Below are 18,251 nucleotides of genomic sequence, written 5' to 3'. Positions count from 1 at the left end.
TGACATCGTGACAGTGCTTGATTGTTTTACCTCGAGGGGAATGACGCAAGATTTAGTACCCACACCACCTCGCCAGCCTTCCCACACACACTCGCCGGCTGCACCGCGCGATAGGTTTGTTTCTCCGTCGTGTTCCGTAAAGGGGTGACTGGGGACCTCGCTGTACCCTCGTAGCATACACAAACTTCCTCCCGTAACGCAGAGTCAGTTATTATGTTTCCAGCCACTAATACGTTAAATCCACATGCCGCACCTTCCATACACCCTCCATCATTTCATCGGCACTGCGCTGAACCACTGGCAACCTCGCAGAGCTGACCGGTCGCCTGGAAGCAGCTGATTCGCCGTCAGTCGCACTCCGCCAGCCGTGACGCGAGGGAGGGGTCGTCTGCTCCCCACCGGTCGCCTTGCCACAGGTTTCAGCCTTGGCCTAGGTCGTGAGGGTCAGCGGCAGTGTTCTTCAACTTTAGCTCACCGTGACCCAGTTCTTTGATCCTTACCTTCACGGCCCTTTTGCAAGCCTCTTTAAGTACCGAGGGCTGTGTACCGCCTCCTCTTGCCGTCTGGTATTCAGTTAGCTGTTTGTGGGGAGGAGGTGACCCTGTGAGTGGAGAGGTGAGGGTATTATATGAGGGGGGGAGAGGGAAGGGTGACAGGGAGGAAGGGAAAGAGGGGGAAACTAAAGGAAAAACAGTATCAAAAATCTGTGCCTTCCTCTTTCCGTCTGGTATTCAGTTATCTATTAGTTTGTGAGGTGGTGACGCTGTGAGGGGTTAGGCAAGGGTCAGATAAAAGGGAGGGAGAAGGAAGGATGACAGAGGGGATGGGAAAGAGGGGGAAACTAAAGGAAAAGTACCCAAGATCTGTGCCTTCCATCTGCCGTCCGGTGGGGAGGTGGTGACGCTGTGAGGGGATAGGCGAGGGTCAGATAAAAGGGAGGGAGAGGGAAGGGTGAAAGGAAGGGGAAGACTGAGGGCAAAAGCATTATCAAGAGTGTATGCCTTCTATTTGCTGTCTGGTATTCAGTTGTCTCTATGTAAACAGTCCATTGCGGCCCGGATATTGAAGAACCGTGGTCCGGGAGGGGGGGAGCTCTGTCTGTGTGTGTGTGTGTGCGTGTGCGTGTATAGACTTTAGGAGTGTAATGACTCGAGAGGGAATGTAATGGACCCGAAAAGACATACTGCTGTTTTACTTTTGGTGTGGTTGGGCGCGAGGAGGCGGGGAGTAGCTGGGGGTCGTGGCTGTCTTGATGTGTGCCCCGTGGAATAGAAGGAGGGAGAGGGAATGGGCTTAACAAGGGATGTAATGAACCCCGAAAGAATATGCAATTGTTGTGTTACTTCCATTACTCAGTGGTTGGGCGCTAGGAGGCGGGGAGTGGCCGGAGTCGTGGCTGTCTTGAGGGGTTCTCAGAGCACCTCGGCATGACGCAATACATGGCACCGCTCTTGATGTCCCCGAGACGTGAGGAGGAGGAGCGGCGCCGCGCGAGGCCCTTCCCAGACGAGACATGGCAGGCGCTCAGGTTGCACGATGTCCTCCTTCCGCTACTAGGGTCGTTTCACTGAGCGCAAGGTCGTGTTGTGTCCAAGTTTTCTGTTTGTTTGCTTTATAACGGGTCACGGAGGAGTCACTGTCACGTTGGTGCTGCTGAGAATCTCGTCGTCGGCTCAATACCCGCACAACATCCTCCTTCCTTTCCGTCGGTGTACTGAGGATTGGGTCGTTGTTTTAGGTCCCAAGTTGCGTTTAGTGCTGCAGAGAAACTTGACTCGTGTGACAGACAGTAAAGGAAGCAGGGCAAGGGCAAACACTAATGAAAACAAGAAAATCCGCCGTGTACTGTTCCTGTAAAAAAGTAGAGTGACATAGGAAGAAACTCTAACCAACTTCATACTCCCTTATCATAAATTTCAACAGTAAGAAAGAAAGACTAAAAATACATTGATTTACTCCCCCACGAGGATTACATTGTCTTACGGGAAGTTCTTTTGAATCAGGCAAGAAAATATATTGAAGAAAAGAAGTATTACCTTACGAAATTTAAAAAGAAATGAGAAATAGAGTTAAAGAAAGGGAAATAAGTTGAATCACGTCACTATTGCCAAGGCAGAGTCTTTACTTGGCCTTAACGACTCGACACAAAACAGACAGACCGTGGAGAGGTGCGGCGCCGATGTGGTAGTGACGTGATGGTGTGCGTGGCTTTGGCTGTGAAGGAGAAATAATAGAGAAAAAAAATATACACAACATTGACTTAGACATATATTCAAAGAGTAACCTGTATGAGCGTCAACACCAAGGAATCTAAACGGCAAAATAGTAAAGAAAAACAAGTAAATAAAGAAATGAAAACGACATAATCTTTGGAAAGCAAGAAAAAGTAGAATCAGACACATACGAGTGAAAAAAAAATCATAAAGGGGTCCGTTGTAAAAGCTTAAACTTATCAGACAGAACCTTGAATATAATTAAGACCCAGACCGCCGAGTAGCCCGTCATGAGGGGGCCGCCGACACCAGACCCTCGCGCCGCAGCCCCTTAGTATGGAAACATGCCGGCTCCTCTACCGCCCCCGCAGCCGCCACCACTCCTGAATCTGGGACACGGCTTCGAGCGGCGGTGGTCCGTGGTTCGTCGCTTCCCGGGCCACCATGACCAACCCGGAGGACCCCATTGCTCTCACCCCCGTCATCGAGGACATGGACCTAGTTTCGTGGCAGGAGGACGACGAAGACGAGGAAGAGGACGAAGAGGAGGACGAGCTGGTGACGGAATTATCAGATATGGCCGAGGATCTCTTGGATTACACGGTAGACAGCCTCATCGAAATCTCCAATGCGCTGGTCGGCCTCATCGCTCCGCCGCCCCAAGAAAAGCCGTGCATATGTACCAAGTACGTGAGGCGCGGCAGCCGGGAGCACCGTGGTAATACTCGCTGCCTTGTACGGCTTTTGCATGTATAGTATGTCCCCTCATCATGCTGCCCCGCCCCGCCCCGCCCGGCTGATTCTGAGGCTGTGGTCCGTGCACTGCTTGTATCCTCTTGCACAACACACACACACACACACACACACGCACAGTATACACGATCGCAGCCACCACTTTTTACGAACACTATAAATAATGTCATGTGCTCTTCCATCTTCGTATTTTCTTTCTTAAATTTTTGGCGGATTATTCTTTCTCCGTCACATTATATTCACACACACACACACACACACACACACACACGACGAGCACGTTATACTTAATTGCGGCAGAACGTAACCGCAGAGTTTTGTACGCGTTTTTTTTTATTTATTTATTTATTTTTTTTTCCTTGCTTTTCAAACTTTTGGTATTGTGATCCAGATATATTTTGAACATTATCTTCACGACCCAGTGACAACTCTCCCGACTTCCAATATCTGTGTGTGCTTTCTGCCGCCTGCTGGTGACCTACTCGTGAAGACAAAAAGTTGTGACCCAAAGGTGTGGAATAGCTCGCAGCCTTCATACTATCGTGCTGCTTCATTGCTCCAGCACGTCGATACAGGGGGTGTAAAGAAAGGCTGGAGAGACTGTCTAATAACCACGTTTGACTGAAGCAGGAAGTGTGTTTTCCCTGTTCGTGTCGGCGATACACTTAGCGTGCCGCAGGACGGCCATAAATTGTTCCCCGCTCAGCACCAGCTTTAGGTACTACCAGCGCTGCATGCAAAGGCTTGGGGGCTGCACCGGCCCCTAAAATACTTATGCTCCTTAAAAATAAAGTATATATAGTGATATTTGATATTTGAAAAACTTCATCAACTACAGATCAGCTTTCCTGATGATTTTCAACTCGTTAGTAGCGCGGACGAATTTTATATATAGTGATTTTTTTTTTTTTTTTTTTTTTTTTTTATGTTGCGGCCTATTGCGCCGGTAGGCTTCTTCCCGGTGGGGCCTGATGGTCGGCCCAAGTCTTCTTCGCGGTGGGGCCTGATGGTCGGCCCAGCCCGTTCTGGCGCAGGCGAGTGTTTATAGTGGCGCCATCTTGTCGTCATCATTTGTGACGTATGACCCTTTTCCTCGGGTCGTGCTGCCCCCTGAAGTCCATAAAGTCAGGGTTGATTGATGGACAGCACGAAGGCTGCAGTGTTCGGCCACTCGTGAAGGTTCAAAATTTCCAGCTGGCTGAAGTTGGACTCGAACCCTGGATAACCAGAATGACCACCTCCGGGGCCTGACCACTCGGCCGCCGCGCTGCCGTGAAGTGTTCCAAGGAGTCCTGCAGCAGCGGCGGCCTTGTCCAGGCTGCGCGACCTACTTTTACACTGGCATGCCTGGAAGTGTTTCCTGCTTGGTGCAACCCCGCCCCGCCGCGCTCCGCCCCTCCCATCCCCCACTCTGGCCCCGGGGTTCGCGATAAGGAGGCAACTGATAACGAGAGCACAACAACACACACAGACGATGGAGACGACTAAAGATAGGGACCATGACGCCAATCAGCTGATAGATAGTGGGTGTCATGACGAGCTATTAGGTATTATTATATTGCGGGTTTTTTCAAGCACGGCAGAGGTATTTAGGTCACACGTGATGTGGTGCCCAGAACACCTGTTTGATGCACTAATTACTTTAAAAACGGGATAGGGGCAGGACAGATTATGCAACAGTTCAACTCGTGATCTTGCCACCTGAACTTTCAACTGGACTGTAGATAACACTAAACCAAGCCAGTGTATCATTTTATTAAGCCAATGCTTCTATTTTCTTATTTCTTGGCTTTATATTGTAGGTTAGCTTCACGTCACCAGCCCTTATAATCGGTATTTCAAAGGCCGAAAAGGATATCCATCGCGTTTTAATGAGTGTTTTATAGGCTCATGGCTCAGAAGAATAATTAAACTACCAGTGAGGGCATAAAACTACTTCAACAAACGGCCAAAACTCCTACGAAAGCTCTGTCCAGAAATGTTTCAGAATATAATACAGGGAGAGGTACCGCCCCCTCCCTTGTTGTGCTTTCCTTCCTACCACTATATCTGTTTAGTTTCATGGTGCTCCCTACACATGTATTAATAGTTGTATAATCACACTCTGTACTGCCTGGGGGTTGGGATGGCATGTTCCTCCCGTCTCCCTAGTTGTTTACCTGCAACAATAAACTATCAATCAATCAGAATATGATCCTAAGAACGTAAAGTGCAACATCGCCTAACAGTCAGAGATCTGTATCACCATATAAACTCAATGTCTCGCTGGATGTGTGTCTGTCATGGTTTTCAGTTCCGTCAGCAGCCATCACCTCGTTCACTCCACCCAGGTGCTGCTGGTGCTACCGCTGCTGGTGTATCGATCGGCCAGCGCCTCGTCGGTGTCTAGGCACGATGCGGCGTTGCTATGCTGGCGAGCCCCTTCCTTCCTCCCCTGTCCCACCCGCTCGCTGACTGACCTCACTCCACCCCTCTTTAACCTTCCTGATAAATGTGAACCGACTGATTGTGCATGTGTGAAGTACCGCCAATAGCCCACACGATTGGTTGAATTAAAGACACGCTCGCCCGCCATTTCCTTCACTTAAATATTTGCGAAATCGAAATGCAAAGTCCCGGTGGTCATTTGGTTTGATTTGATGTAATTTAATTTAGTTTTAATTGAGGACAGGCCACCTAATCTGGGCTATAGGGTCTGTGTGGTCTGAATGTCTAACTGAATCTCTCTCTCTCTCTCTCTCTCTCTCTCTCTCTCTCTCTCTCTCTCTCTCTCTCTCTCTCTCTCTCTCTCTCTCTCTCTCTCTCTCTCTCTCTCTCTCTCTCCCGATACACCCAGAGAGAGAGAGAGAGAGAGAGAGAGAGAGAGAGAGAGAGAGAGAGAGAGAGAGAGAGAGAGAGAGAGAGAGAGAGAGAGAGAGAGAGATTTTGATCTGACTAACTTATAATCAATGCAGCTGTGTGTGTGTGTGTGTGTGTGTGTGTGTGTGTGTGTGCTTCATTTGTGTCTGTGTTGATGGTATTATTATTATTATTATCGTTATTATTATTATTGATTTTTTTCTGTTTTCTCATTTCTTCCACTTTAACTTCATCTTCTTCTTTTTCTTCTTCTTCTTCTTCTTCTTCTTCTTCTTCTTCTTCTTCTTCTTCTTCTTATATATATATATATATATATATATATATATATATATATATATATATATATATATATATATATATATTCCCTCCTCTCTCCTCCTTTTTCTCCTCCTCCCCCGCCTCCTCCTGCTCCTTTCCTCCAGTATATTAAAATAATGTTAAGAGAGAGAGAGAGAGAGAGAGAGAGAGAGAGAGAGAGAGAGAGAGAGAGAGAGAGAGAGAGAGAGAGAGAGAGAGAGAGAGAGAGAGAGAGAGAGAGAGAGAGAGAGAGAATGAGTCATGAAATGTGTTAATTATGGTGGATGATAAAATGAGTCATCCAAATGCAAAATCTATAGAAAATGTGCAATGAATATCGGCAAAAAAACAACTCTGTATTTCCCTTTGTCTGGAAGTGCTGTTTATTATTATCTTGTATATATATAGTGAATCTGACTGCTAGGGAATGTCAGGAGTGGTGGCGGAGTCTATTATGGCATTGCTAAATTCATGTCAGGTGGGTCGTTTGGTAACAAGAAAATGCTCTTCTTTTACTTCTTTTTCTTTTTCTTCTCTATTCTACTCTAATTGCTGCTCTTTACTGTTACTGTATTAGGGAGTAAATGCCAGTAAATGTCATTGGTAGCAGTAAAGTCATGTCAGCTGACCTCCACCTCACAAGAGCTGGGTGTCTGGGGTAACTTGTAAATCCTCTTCAAATGGCATGGCACTATAACCACTGCTTCTTAATGTCAGAGTCTTCACACTCCACAGCGCCAGAGAGCAAGTGCCCCAAACGCTAGGAAAATAAAGAAATGTCGGAAATCAAGGGTGCTGCATGTTGCCAGGGCTGAGGGGAAACTGTGTGACCTTTGCTGTGGCGTTTTGTTTCTATTGTACCGCAACGTTGTATTATGGAGAGGTGTTGCTCTTCTTTAAGAGAGCCATGGAACTTGCTTGCAGTAGTCTTTTGCATTATTGATAATGGCACTTGGCAACCCAGTTTCAACTCCATCTCCGGTTGCATAAGTTCCAAACTGTCATATGTTTTTTACTGATATGTGTGCATATACAAGTGAAGAGAGACTTTAGTATGTCATGGACTGTCTGTTATATATCTGGCACAAAACTTTCCTCATCTCTGCCTCTCTGTGAGCACCATCCTCGCCTCTCTCCACTCATGTTATCCTTCTGTCGTCATGCTGCTCCACATAGTTCATGGCTCACACTTCCTCGTTGAAGAGTCACTGTGTGTGGGTAACCCTGTGGAAGACACAGACAGACAGCAAAGTACTGAGTATGAGATAGACTGACTCCTTCTTAACCTTATTCTTTTAAACTTATGGCTTCATAAAACAGGAATAAACTTTCTTGTCAGTATGTACATGAGTGTTTTTTTTCTAATTTCAGAATGGACAAAGATGGAACGCTGGACATCAGCTTTGATGAATGGAGAGACTACCTCTTGTTCCACCCATCCGCCAACCTGCACGACATCATCCAGTACTGGAGACATGCTACAGTAGGTGGAAATATTGGATGACTCCCATTGTGGGCTTTATGTAAAGTGACAACAGGCTAGGAATGGATTAATGGGCTGATGGGCTTCATTGTGGTCTAACAAGTGCTGTATATATTCACAAAAAACAAAAGAAAAAAAAAAAACAATCCTTTCTTTTCAAGGCTTGACTTTTTATATGAACACTATTTTCCTTTTTATCATGAAGACCATTTTTCTTTTTGAACACTTTTTTTCCTTTTATCATGGTTTCATTTTATCTTGGTTTTCCCGGCCAGTCTTCTGTACTGTAAAACAGCATAGTTAACAGCAGTATGGCTTACCAAACCTTTCCCTTCTTTTTACAGAACTTGGACGTTGGTGAGGACCTGTCAGTACCTGATGACTTCTCCCTGGAGGAGTGGCTGTCAGGGAAGTGGTGGAGACACCTGGTGGCAGGCGGTGTGGCCGGCATGGTGTCCAGAACCTGCACGGCACCTCTGGACCGGCTCAAAGTCTACCTCCAGGTACTGAACTCTATAATGAACCTCATCCTAAGGGCATCCAGCTCACTAATTATTTATTTATTTATTTATTTATTATTTACGTTTATGCCTATAGCACCGGTAGGCTCTCTTGAGGGGCCTGGATGGTAGTCGGCCCCAGCCTGTCATGGCGCAGGCAAGTGTTTATAGTGGTGCCATCTTCTCTTGGCTCATGCTGTCCCCCGGAACTTGTTCTTGATTCACTTGAACGGTTTCCTCTAGAGTCAGGGTTGATGGGTGGTCTTCAGGACAGCATGTGGGTAGTTTTAAGCCACTCGGCGGTGACTGAAAAATCCGAGGTGGTAGTGTGGGGATTCGAACCCACGTCGTCCATCATGCGGTGAATGTGGGCCCAGCACACTATCACTCAGCCACCACTACCCAGACACACAATGCAAGAGTCATATGGATCATAGTTGGATTGAGTGGATTAGAAGCTGAGTTAGGGTGCTTTTGGTATAATTGAGACCAAGAAGTCTTATTTGATTGCGTTCAAGTCAGGATGTGCAACAGTTAACCAGTGTTAGTCGGGTTAAAGTTGGGTTGAGTTGATGTGAAGTTGAGTTAAGGTGGTTTGGGTTGAGTTGAGGCAAAGAAGTTTTATTTGACTGGGTTCAAGTTAGGATGAGTTAAGTTTACGTTGGGACAAGTTGGGTCACAGTCAAGTCAGGTATTTAATGAGGTTCGGGTTATGTTAAAAATTGTGTCCCTACTGAGCACTGACTGGTGTGTGTGTATTGTGTCTAGGTTCACGGTAGCAAGCACTCCCGTCTGTCTTCCTGCTTCAAGTACCTCCTGAAGGAAGGAGGCATCAGGTCACTGTGGCGAGGCAACGGCATCAACGTCCTCAAGATTGCGCCGGAGTCTGCCATCAAGTTTACAGCATACGAGCAGGGCAAGCGCCTGGTCCTGCAGTTTGGCGGCAGCAGGGAGCGAGAGCTGTCCATCGTGGAGCGCTTTGTGGCGGGATCATTTGCCGGAGGAATCTCCCAGTCTGTAATCTATCCCCTTGAGGTGAGGCATCCTTATATAGCTCTGAGCATGCATAAACACCATCCCTTAATGTATACATCTTTTTTTCATTGCCTTATTGCAGTTTCTCTAATCTGGTCTAGTCTAAAAACATCATTGCCTTATAGAGAATGAGTTTTTCGAGGACACTTACACATTTAATTGTCTTTCAATGTTCTCTACTTTCTTGTATAGGAGCAGTGTTTCCTTTACTGTAAAAAAATAATCAATACATATTTGTTTTGCATTTCCAGGTTCTCAAAACAAGACTAACCCTAAGAAAAACCGGCCAGTACAAGAACGTTGCCGACGCTGCCAGGAAGATCTATAAGAATGAAGGTTTGAGGTCCTTCTACCGAGGCTACGTCCCCAACCTGCTGGGCATCATACCCTACGCCGGCATTGACCTCGCCGTGTACGAGACGCTGAAGAAGACCTACATGGAGCACCACACAGAGGACGTCTACCCCTCGGTATTCGTCATCACTGGCTGTGGCGCCATGTCCTCCTCCTGTGGCCAGATCGCCTCCTACCCCCTTGCCCTGGTGCGGACACGGCTACAGGCTCAAGGTGAGTGCTTGGATGACTCTGGGAAGCTGGTTAATAGTGTCCATCTTGTGCCCTCCTGCTCCTTCCTTTCTTCTTTTCCTTTTTCTTCTCCTTTTCCTTTTTCTTCTTCTTCTCGCTCGTGTACCTGTTCTTGTTCGAGTTCTTTTTCTCATTATTGTTCTTCTTTTCCTTTTCCCTCTCCTTTCCTTTCCCCTCCTTTCCTCTCCTCTGAAGCTGTCATGTGGTGGCTAACTGGCTTGCTGTAGTCCTGATGGTCTCTTTTTTTGTGTGTATTTACCTATTTGTAGTATACAGGGCTTGAGCTGACTTGGATAGTCCTGTCTCCCAATCTACAGTATGCATGGATAGTTTTGTCACCGCCTGAAAAAGACATTGTTTATGGTTAGCAGGGAGAAAGGTTATAAACACACATGCACCATTTACAAGCTCATTAAGGCATTTAGCAGGGACACTGGATGCAGGGTTTTGCAGGTAAGATGGTGAAAAGCTGGACCACAGCTGCTTGACTGCATCTTCAAGTTTAGGCACAGATGACATGTCCATATCACAGCTGTTTCTTCATGTGCGACCATAAATTTTCAGTCAGACTGATATCTGGGCTGTTCCCAGGCCAATCACGAAAAAAGGAAATGTCACAATCTGTTAACCACTGTGTACCAGACTTTGCAACATGTGCAGGGGCCAAATCCTGCATGAACACTGTTGCCTTTGTTTTTTCAAAAGAATCACACAACACATCACTCAGAAGCTCTAAATAATTGTTTTGGTTCACTTTTTCATTTGCAGGAAGAATCATCAATTCACCAACTTCATGATAGGTAAAGCAGCCCCAAACCATAAGTGATGCTGGGTGCTTGACAAACTTAGAGGTGAACTTAGGATCCAATAGGTCGCTGCCTGGCCTGCGGCACATACGTGATGAAGGCGTTCCAGTGACAGTAAAAGTTGCCTCGTCACTCCATAGCACACTTTTCCACTGCTCCTCATTCCATGCTAAGTATTTCTTGCAAAACTTGATTCTCTTGTCCTTCTGTAGTGCATTTGACATCGTTTTTTTGCGGGCACGGTAACTCTTGTATCCCAGGTCATCATGAAGCAACTGCTGCACACTCCTCAGAGACACATCTCCCAGTAATTGTGGATTTTTTACCTTTTCTTCCCGTGCTGTCATCCGTGGATCCCTTAAAACTTGCTGGGATATAAGTGCCCTCAAGGTCGTCGTCTTAAGAGGCCTCCCAGGCTTGGGAAGTGAGGCGAGTGCAGCGGCCTCCCAGGCGTCCTTGAACCTTCTCACCAAGCGTTGGACTGTCCTCAGCTGAACTCCTGTTTGATTTGCTATGAATGGGAGAGCGTGGGCAGCCGTGTGTAAAGTTATCACCTCCCTACGTTTATCCTTGCTAGTGACCATTTTGGGAAAGTTGAGAGGGTGGGAGGAAGCAAAATAAAGGCTCAAATTTCACTCCGACTGGGACATCAAAAGAATATATGTTCTCTCTCTATCGCAGCCAGGCGGCTACTAAGTCCTGGCTACCACGGGCTGCCTGGACGGTAGAGCGTGTAGGGGTTGCCAGTTGATGGTATAAAAGCATCACACAATCTTGTTCTCCAAGGAACGGAGTTATGAGCCTCCTTCACTTAACGTGAAAAAAAAATGTTGTCGGCCTTTTGGCAACAAAACTTTCCGCGCCTACTGTATATTAGCTCGACTTTTCCTTCATTTTGTTTGTGTGTGTGACCCTGTGTTCTCTCCTTGCAGTCATTACCCCGGGGGTGGCTCACACGGCCCCGGTCACAATGGTGGGGCTCTTCAAACACATCTTTGCCACGGAGGGCATCGTGGGCCTGTACCGCGGCATCACGCCAAACTTCATGAAGGTTGCGCCGGCCGTCAGCATCTCCTACGTGGTTTATGAGAAGTGCAGGCAAGCCTTAGGGGTGTCCATGACATAAGGTAAACAAGTTCTACTCATGTGTTGTTGCCATGTTGATGTTTTTTTTATTTATTGCCCGTTCATTCATAGCCATGTTAACAAACGGAGCTCTGTTCAGTTTTTCATTGATAAAGCGGGAAAACCTTTGTTGTGAGGGAGCAGGGGAAGGATTCGCTGCCTGTCAGCCAATGATCTACATGCATTTATGGAGACTTCCTGGGAAAGGTTCACACCATGTATTGTGATTACACTCTTTGTTCCAGTACAATAGAATTCCTCTTCTGCTACAGACAGAAAATTTAACATTTGTATTAATTGTTAAGGCCTTTTATGAAATTATGCAATATTTGTAGGATAAAAAATTCATGTCATAATGATGCACTACTATACTAACATTACTATGGTGCAATATCATACCTATAGATACCTCCCCTTGAATGGATGGCGTACCCCTGGGAGCATTATTCTGCGGGCCACGCTGGGGGCCTGTGGAGGGAGGCGGGTAACTGTTCTGCCTCTGGAGGACCCCAGTGTGCCAGGCAGTGTGTCCCAGAGTATGGCAGTACAGTTGTCCATCAAATAGCACGGTTTCCAATAGTTCGGTTTCAGTTTTATATGGATTGTCATGGAAGATCTTTTACGATTTTTTAATTTCTTGCTCGTTGGGAAATTTAAAAATCCTAAAAAATCTTCTTAGAAAATCCACATAAGACCAAAAGCGAACTATTGGAAACCGTACTATTTGAGGGACAACTTTATATGCAATGATGTAGTTGTGTGCTTACTGTGTCTGGTAAAGTGCATGCAGACTGTGACAGGTGAATGAGTGTTTCCTCTTTGCCATGTGATAATTATCTTTACTCAAGTCCATACATATTAGTGTAGCAGAGTACATAATCATCTCAGTGTCTGTGTGAGGTGGCCTCCCCCTCGCGCCGGCCGGGAGCCATATTTGTAGCAGCAGCGTTAGGCCACACACACACACCAGCATCCTCATAGAGTTGTCCTATTTATTCACTACTCTCAGTTCCATGCACACTCTTGAGTGGCCTCAGTGTAGTAACTCTTCATTTTGTCAGCTTCATATTGACTCATTCATTTCATAGCATTATATAATAATAAATGAGTTCACATAGTAGCACTGTATGCCGGAGTAGAGCTTTTATATTACCACATATATACGGTACCCCTTAATTCTTAGTAGGGCGAGGCAGACAAGTTTTAGGCGCCCCTCGTGCTGTAACACACGGCAACGCTGCCCCAGTGATGCGAGGCTGTTCAGTTTATTTCCTTATTTGCAACATCCAGAAAATATTTGTAATCCTAAGTAGTAGCAATGTTTTCCGTGCTCAAGCGTAATCGTGTCGTCCCATTCTCCTGACTTGCACTTTTTACCGTTCTGTCTCCGTGTGTGTGTGTGGTGTTGGCAGCATTACTTCCACTCTTTGCCATAATAATATGTCCTTAACTTAAGATTGAAAGTCTCTTTTTTTATGGAATATTATCATCTTTATGCATCATCCTATTCTCTACTGAACTAAGTAGCTCTAGAGTTCTTATAGTGAGAACGGTGCCTGTTGTAGGAGACTTTTATTTTGGTTGTCACACACACTAGGAAACTGTCATGTGAGCATTTTGCACCATTACATCGCTTTGTATGTGTGTGTGTGTGTGTGTGTGCTGACAGGTACACTTGCATAAGCACTTCAGTCACTGCCAGTCAGCCTGCCCCCCTAAGTCTCAACTCCCCCCCTTTCACCTCCTCTCCTCTCCTCTTCATCCCTCACCTCTCTCTTCATATGAGGGTATCTTCATGGTGTGGGTTGTCTTTTCTACATGAAATAACCAAAATAACCCAAGCCAATCAGCGCTGACCTGGGGGATGAGTTGCCTGGCAGTGACTGTAGCCTTGAGTGTGTGTTGTTCCTGCCTGTGTTGTCCAGTGGCTGCTTCAGTGCATCAGAACAAAGGCTCCTGCATCCATTCAGCCATTCCAAAGAGAAGATAGGGAGGTTCTTGGGGCCTCAAGAGCAGGTCTTTCCCTGGTATGTCCTAACTTTTCTAGCTGGACTGGAAGAGGTTTGAAGCACTAGGCTTGATCTGTTCTGTATCCTTGTAGGAAGTTGTTAGCTTTCATTTGCAGTTTTTTTATGAGCTGAGTATTATCACAGTAGTTTTGTGGGCAACCTTTTTCTTAGCACGCTGCCTGTAATAAAGGTTTAAAGTTGAAAGTTTTTATCTTGAGTCTAAGTCTTTGTATCTTGCAATTTATTAGTTTTTGAGATTAGATTATCAGGGTTGATGAGGCCCAGCAGATGCAGGGGCATAGGCGATTCTTTGAGGCAGTTCTGCATAACCTTCAAACTCCACACACGGCTGTTAGCTCGCTTCACGTCCAAGAGTGCCCAACAGCTGATCATCCTTATGTCAGAGAAGACTGAGGCTTGTTGGTATGAGACTATAAAGTTATCCATGCGTGTGTATATGTGTGTGTGAGTTTGAGTGTGAGTGTATACATGCATGAGTGTGTGCTTGCGCGCTTTATAGTCAAAAGCACAAGATTCTCGGTCCAAAGTAGACATGTTTATGTTGGCATTTGCCATTTGGGTTCTGGTCCCCTTAGGGTTTTAGTTTACATGCATGACTATGTTATCAAAACAACTATATCCTTGCACCCAAGAGTTATGCTATGGACTTTACATGTTGATGGAAAATGATGAACACCATTGTTGCTCGTAGTCAGAATTACAACAAAGAAGAGCTTAGTGTAGGTAGTCATTAGTTTTCTATTACCATTGTAGACTGTATTACCTTTGGATAGGGAACTACTACATCCAGTGTCCCATCCTTCCCTTTCTTTCTCCTCCTCCTAAAATGAGATTATTAACAGAGCATCTGGTGGGTAGTAATGGGTCAGGAATAAGCTGAACAGGAAGGTGGCAGATCTTTCCAAGTATTGTTATGGTAGTCACGTGTAGGTCTTCAGCTGTGATATGTCGTAATGTCCCAACAGTTGAACAGGAAAGTACATTCAGGAAAGGAAGGTTCTAAGTGCTTGCGAATGACATGAGAATATTATTTTTCAGGTTATTACAATCGTTAGTGTGGATGCATCTGTTGTGTTGTGAGGATGCATGTTTGTGTGTGGGTGGGTGTCAACTGTCCTGGAACCATTCACTGTTGGGTTTGTCCTTTCTTCTATGATTTTGCTTGTGTTTTCTATTCATCATATGGACAGTGTATAATTTTTCTTACATGTATTGTGTTTTGTTATATGTTCTCCAGGCTTGGCTAATCAGGAGAAATATGACCAGTTGAATGCTTAAACGATTCTTCCCACCACCTTGTTATTTTATATGGCTCTTGACAGGAGAACAACATTACTATTGGACAGTTCTTTTTGAGATAAGAAAGGGAAGCTGAACACTACAATATCTTACATTAAAAATGGAGAAAAGAGAATAAAGAAAAATACAGTAGTAATACAAACACATCATTATTTGGAGCTGCCCAAGGCTATGACATATTCAGTTGAGGAATAGATTGAAGCCCCTTGGAAATCAGAGTCCATATAAAGGTCAAGGCCCTAAACTTTCTGATCTTTGAAAGTTGGAAAAAATTGATGAGTATAGTCTGGTGTGCATCCCCTCCCCCCTTCCTTCTGTTTGTGTGTAATGAGTGTGTGCGTGTGTGCTTGTGTGAGTAGCTAATGATAACACTGAACTAATGCTTGCTAAGTTCATGGACCTCACTTTTAATCAGGATGTTTTGGTAATTGGCATCATTCTCTCAGACCACAGGTAATAACATTTTTCACCGGCCTGCACCATACAGATTTTTTATACATATATTTGTATTCATTCAGTTATGTGTCATGTGAAGGAACTGAAACATGTTATTTAGAGCCAACATTTTTCTTTCTGTTACGATCATATTAGAAGGTTGTACAGTGTGAGAATGTGATCTTCTTGGATGTACGAAATTAAACAAGGCCTTTGCACTTGTATGCTTTCGTTTTAATAACATGGATTAGGCCAACTCTGACCTCACAGTAAATGTACACCATAAAACAATGATATACAGAAGCACTTGATGAAAGGCTCCAAGTGATGGTTGGAAGGAAAGACAACACATATTAATGGTGTAATGGTGATGCTGTTGAGTCTTGTATTTGATGAGCCTGGGAGGTCATGTGTAGTCTTGAGCGCTTGTGTTGCCATCTTTTTGTGTGTGTCTGTGAAGGTGCCCACCACAGCCCTTAAAAAATGATGCCCTGGAAGATTTATTTGTTAGCTGTGCATGTATCCATTGTATTTTCATTGTATGTTTTCCTTCAACAACTGTACTGTATTTCTTTTATTGACTGAGAATATTTAGATTTTATTGTTTGTGGAAGTAAGCACTTTGCAGAATATCAGTGTCAAATAAAACTCAGAAGTGACTTAAGTTGTTATGACTGGTATAGGAATGAATAATGTTGAAGTTTATTTTTCTTATTCAAAATGAGGCATGAATTTGTTGACCTACATGCAGTGGGTATTGAAGTTTCACATCACAAATGATTAATGTTTCACCCCAATTGTGGTGACACCAAAATGTTTGTTATGTTTGAGCTGGTGCCAGCCTTCATGAGTATAGTGTTGGCCATTCCTGTGACCTCAGACTGCTGCCCTGAAGAGCAGGCAGGAAAACAGGAAGCACCAGGAGACCAGGAAGAGAAAAATACCCCTATAAGTGATCCAAACCACTGTTGGCACAGCAAAGAAGAACACAAGATTAATAATTCACAACATCATTGCCGCTCCTGTAGTACCAAATGCTGTGAAACATAAATACTCACTGTACTTAGTTGTCAGTTCTAAATGGATAAAAAAAAATTAAGATTTGAATGTAATGAGAATTGTCCGAGTCAAGTGTTGTGAGCGGCCAACAGTTTAGGAATGGCAGGTTATCTTAGTGTGCAGACTGCAGCAGCGGCAGCAGGACACTACGTAACTTAATGAGGGTTTATACAGTATTTATGTGTGTGTATATATATACATATATTATTTTTATGACTTTCAAGTGATGTTGCAGATTCTATTAAAATACAATAAAATTTCCCATCACCCAGGGTATTATTTCTCTGCCTTGCTCCTAAGTTCTTATTAAGGGAAGCCATTCTTCAGTGTCCTAGGCTTGACCCTTCACTTGCATTCTCTGAGGACGAGGGACTTGCAGTGAGATTATTTGCTTGCTGACTCCGCAACTCTCCCTGAAGTGTATCCTGCCAGTGATACAGTTAAAAACCTTGGTGCCTCACAAAAGGTCTGAGATGAAAAATTAAGTGTGGAAAGAGGAATGAGGGAAACATTTCTGGCACCTCATGGATATATAGGGAGTGTGGATTATGGATCAGGGAGCAGACAAAAACTTCTAATGACCTAAAAATGAGAAATGAGTTTAGGAATGTTATGTCCCTCCTAGCACTGATAAGAGGCATGACAACCAGATTAATGGAGTGACAAGCCAGGAGTTCAGAGACAACAGAGAACCAGATGAAGAGATGAAACTAGAATTTTGCCAGAGCAGAATAGAGAAAACATCAAACATGCAGAGGGATGAAGGACATTGGGAAAGGCTTTTGTCCCTCAATGGTGATGATGAGAAGGAGGAGGAGGAGGAGGACTTGATAAGAGAGAGAGAGAATAATGATAACGCAAATAAAATAAAATAGAAATAAAAGCTGAATACGATGCCCTATGATTTTTACATGTAGCTACTTCATAGTCATTATAACTCTCATACATGACATGACTTCTGAAGCTCCTGGAAGCCTATGATGCTATTAAAAGGAATATTGAATACAGGAATAGTCATAAAAAAAGGTGTTGACAAGGAAAATATTCGGTCAGAGGTATTTGAACTCCCCCCAGAAAGAGACAGGCAGATGTAGTACAGACAGACAGACAGACAGGTAGATAAAGCAACAGATAAGGAGGTGTTCAGACAAGTTAGATAGAGAGGCAGATATATAGACAGACAGTGACATATATAGATATACAGATAGACAGACAGACAGTAAATAGTGTTCAGACAAGGTAGATATATAGAGAGGCTGATAAATTAGACAGACAGAGACAGAGAGGTAAAGAGACAGACAATTAAAGAAGGATTAAATAAGGATGGACAGGTAGATATAAAGACAGACAGACAGGTAGACAGACAGACAAAGAAGGATTTGGATAAGGACAGACAGACAAGTAAAGAAGGATTTAGATAAGGACAGACAGGTAGATATAAAGACAGACAGAGACAGGTAGACAGACAGACAAGCAGTGTTGAGACAAGGTAGATAAAGATACAGATATCAAGAACTGTTTAGAGTAGACAAAGTAGATAAAGTGAGATAGACAGTCGACAGAAGAAGAAGGATCGCTTAGACCAGTTAATAAAGAGACAGGCAGAGATATTGACAGATGAATTAAGAAGTGTTCCGCAGATCTCCACGGTAGGCCTATGAAATGAGTAAGCAAGTAAGGCTAAGGATGAAAATATATATGATAGTATGCTACAAAAAAGAAAATTAATAACAGTACAAGAGAGAGAGAGAGAGAGAGAGAGAGAGAGAGAG

At 44.4% G+C, this 18,251-nt stretch overlaps 1 protein-coding gene across 5 annotated transcripts in view; it reads left to right on the top strand.

The window, feature by feature from the left end:
* LOC127005941 (calcium-binding mitochondrial carrier protein SCaMC-3-like) overlaps positions 1–16,746 on the top strand; it is a 43,985-nt gene extending 27,239 nt beyond the window's left edge. For 3 of the 5 annotated variants that reach the window (XM_050875382.1, XM_050875383.1, XM_050875384.1), the window contains 5 exons: positions 7,494–7,605; positions 7,950–8,108; positions 8,874–9,140; positions 9,392–9,707; positions 11,464–16,746. In XM_050875382.1, coding sequence (XP_050731339.1) covers positions 7,494–7,605; positions 7,950–8,108; positions 8,874–9,140; positions 9,392–9,707; positions 11,464–11,657 — 1,048 coding nt within the window. In that variant the 3' untranslated portion in view covers positions 11,658–16,746. The other 2 variants (XM_050875386.1, XM_050875385.1) reach the window with 2 other exon arrangements.
* The last annotated feature ends 1,505 nt before the right edge of the window (positions 16,747–18,251 follow it).

This window comes from Eriocheir sinensis, chromosome 31, assembly GCF_024679095.1.
Source record: "Eriocheir sinensis breed Jianghai 21 chromosome 31, ASM2467909v1, whole genome shotgun sequence".
In the NCBI taxonomy this organism is placed as follows: Eukaryota; Metazoa; Arthropoda; class Malacostraca; order Decapoda; family Varunidae; genus Eriocheir; species Eriocheir sinensis.
The sequence above is the reverse complement of the archived record's forward strand: the minus strand, read 5'-3'. Positions and strand labels throughout refer to the sequence as shown.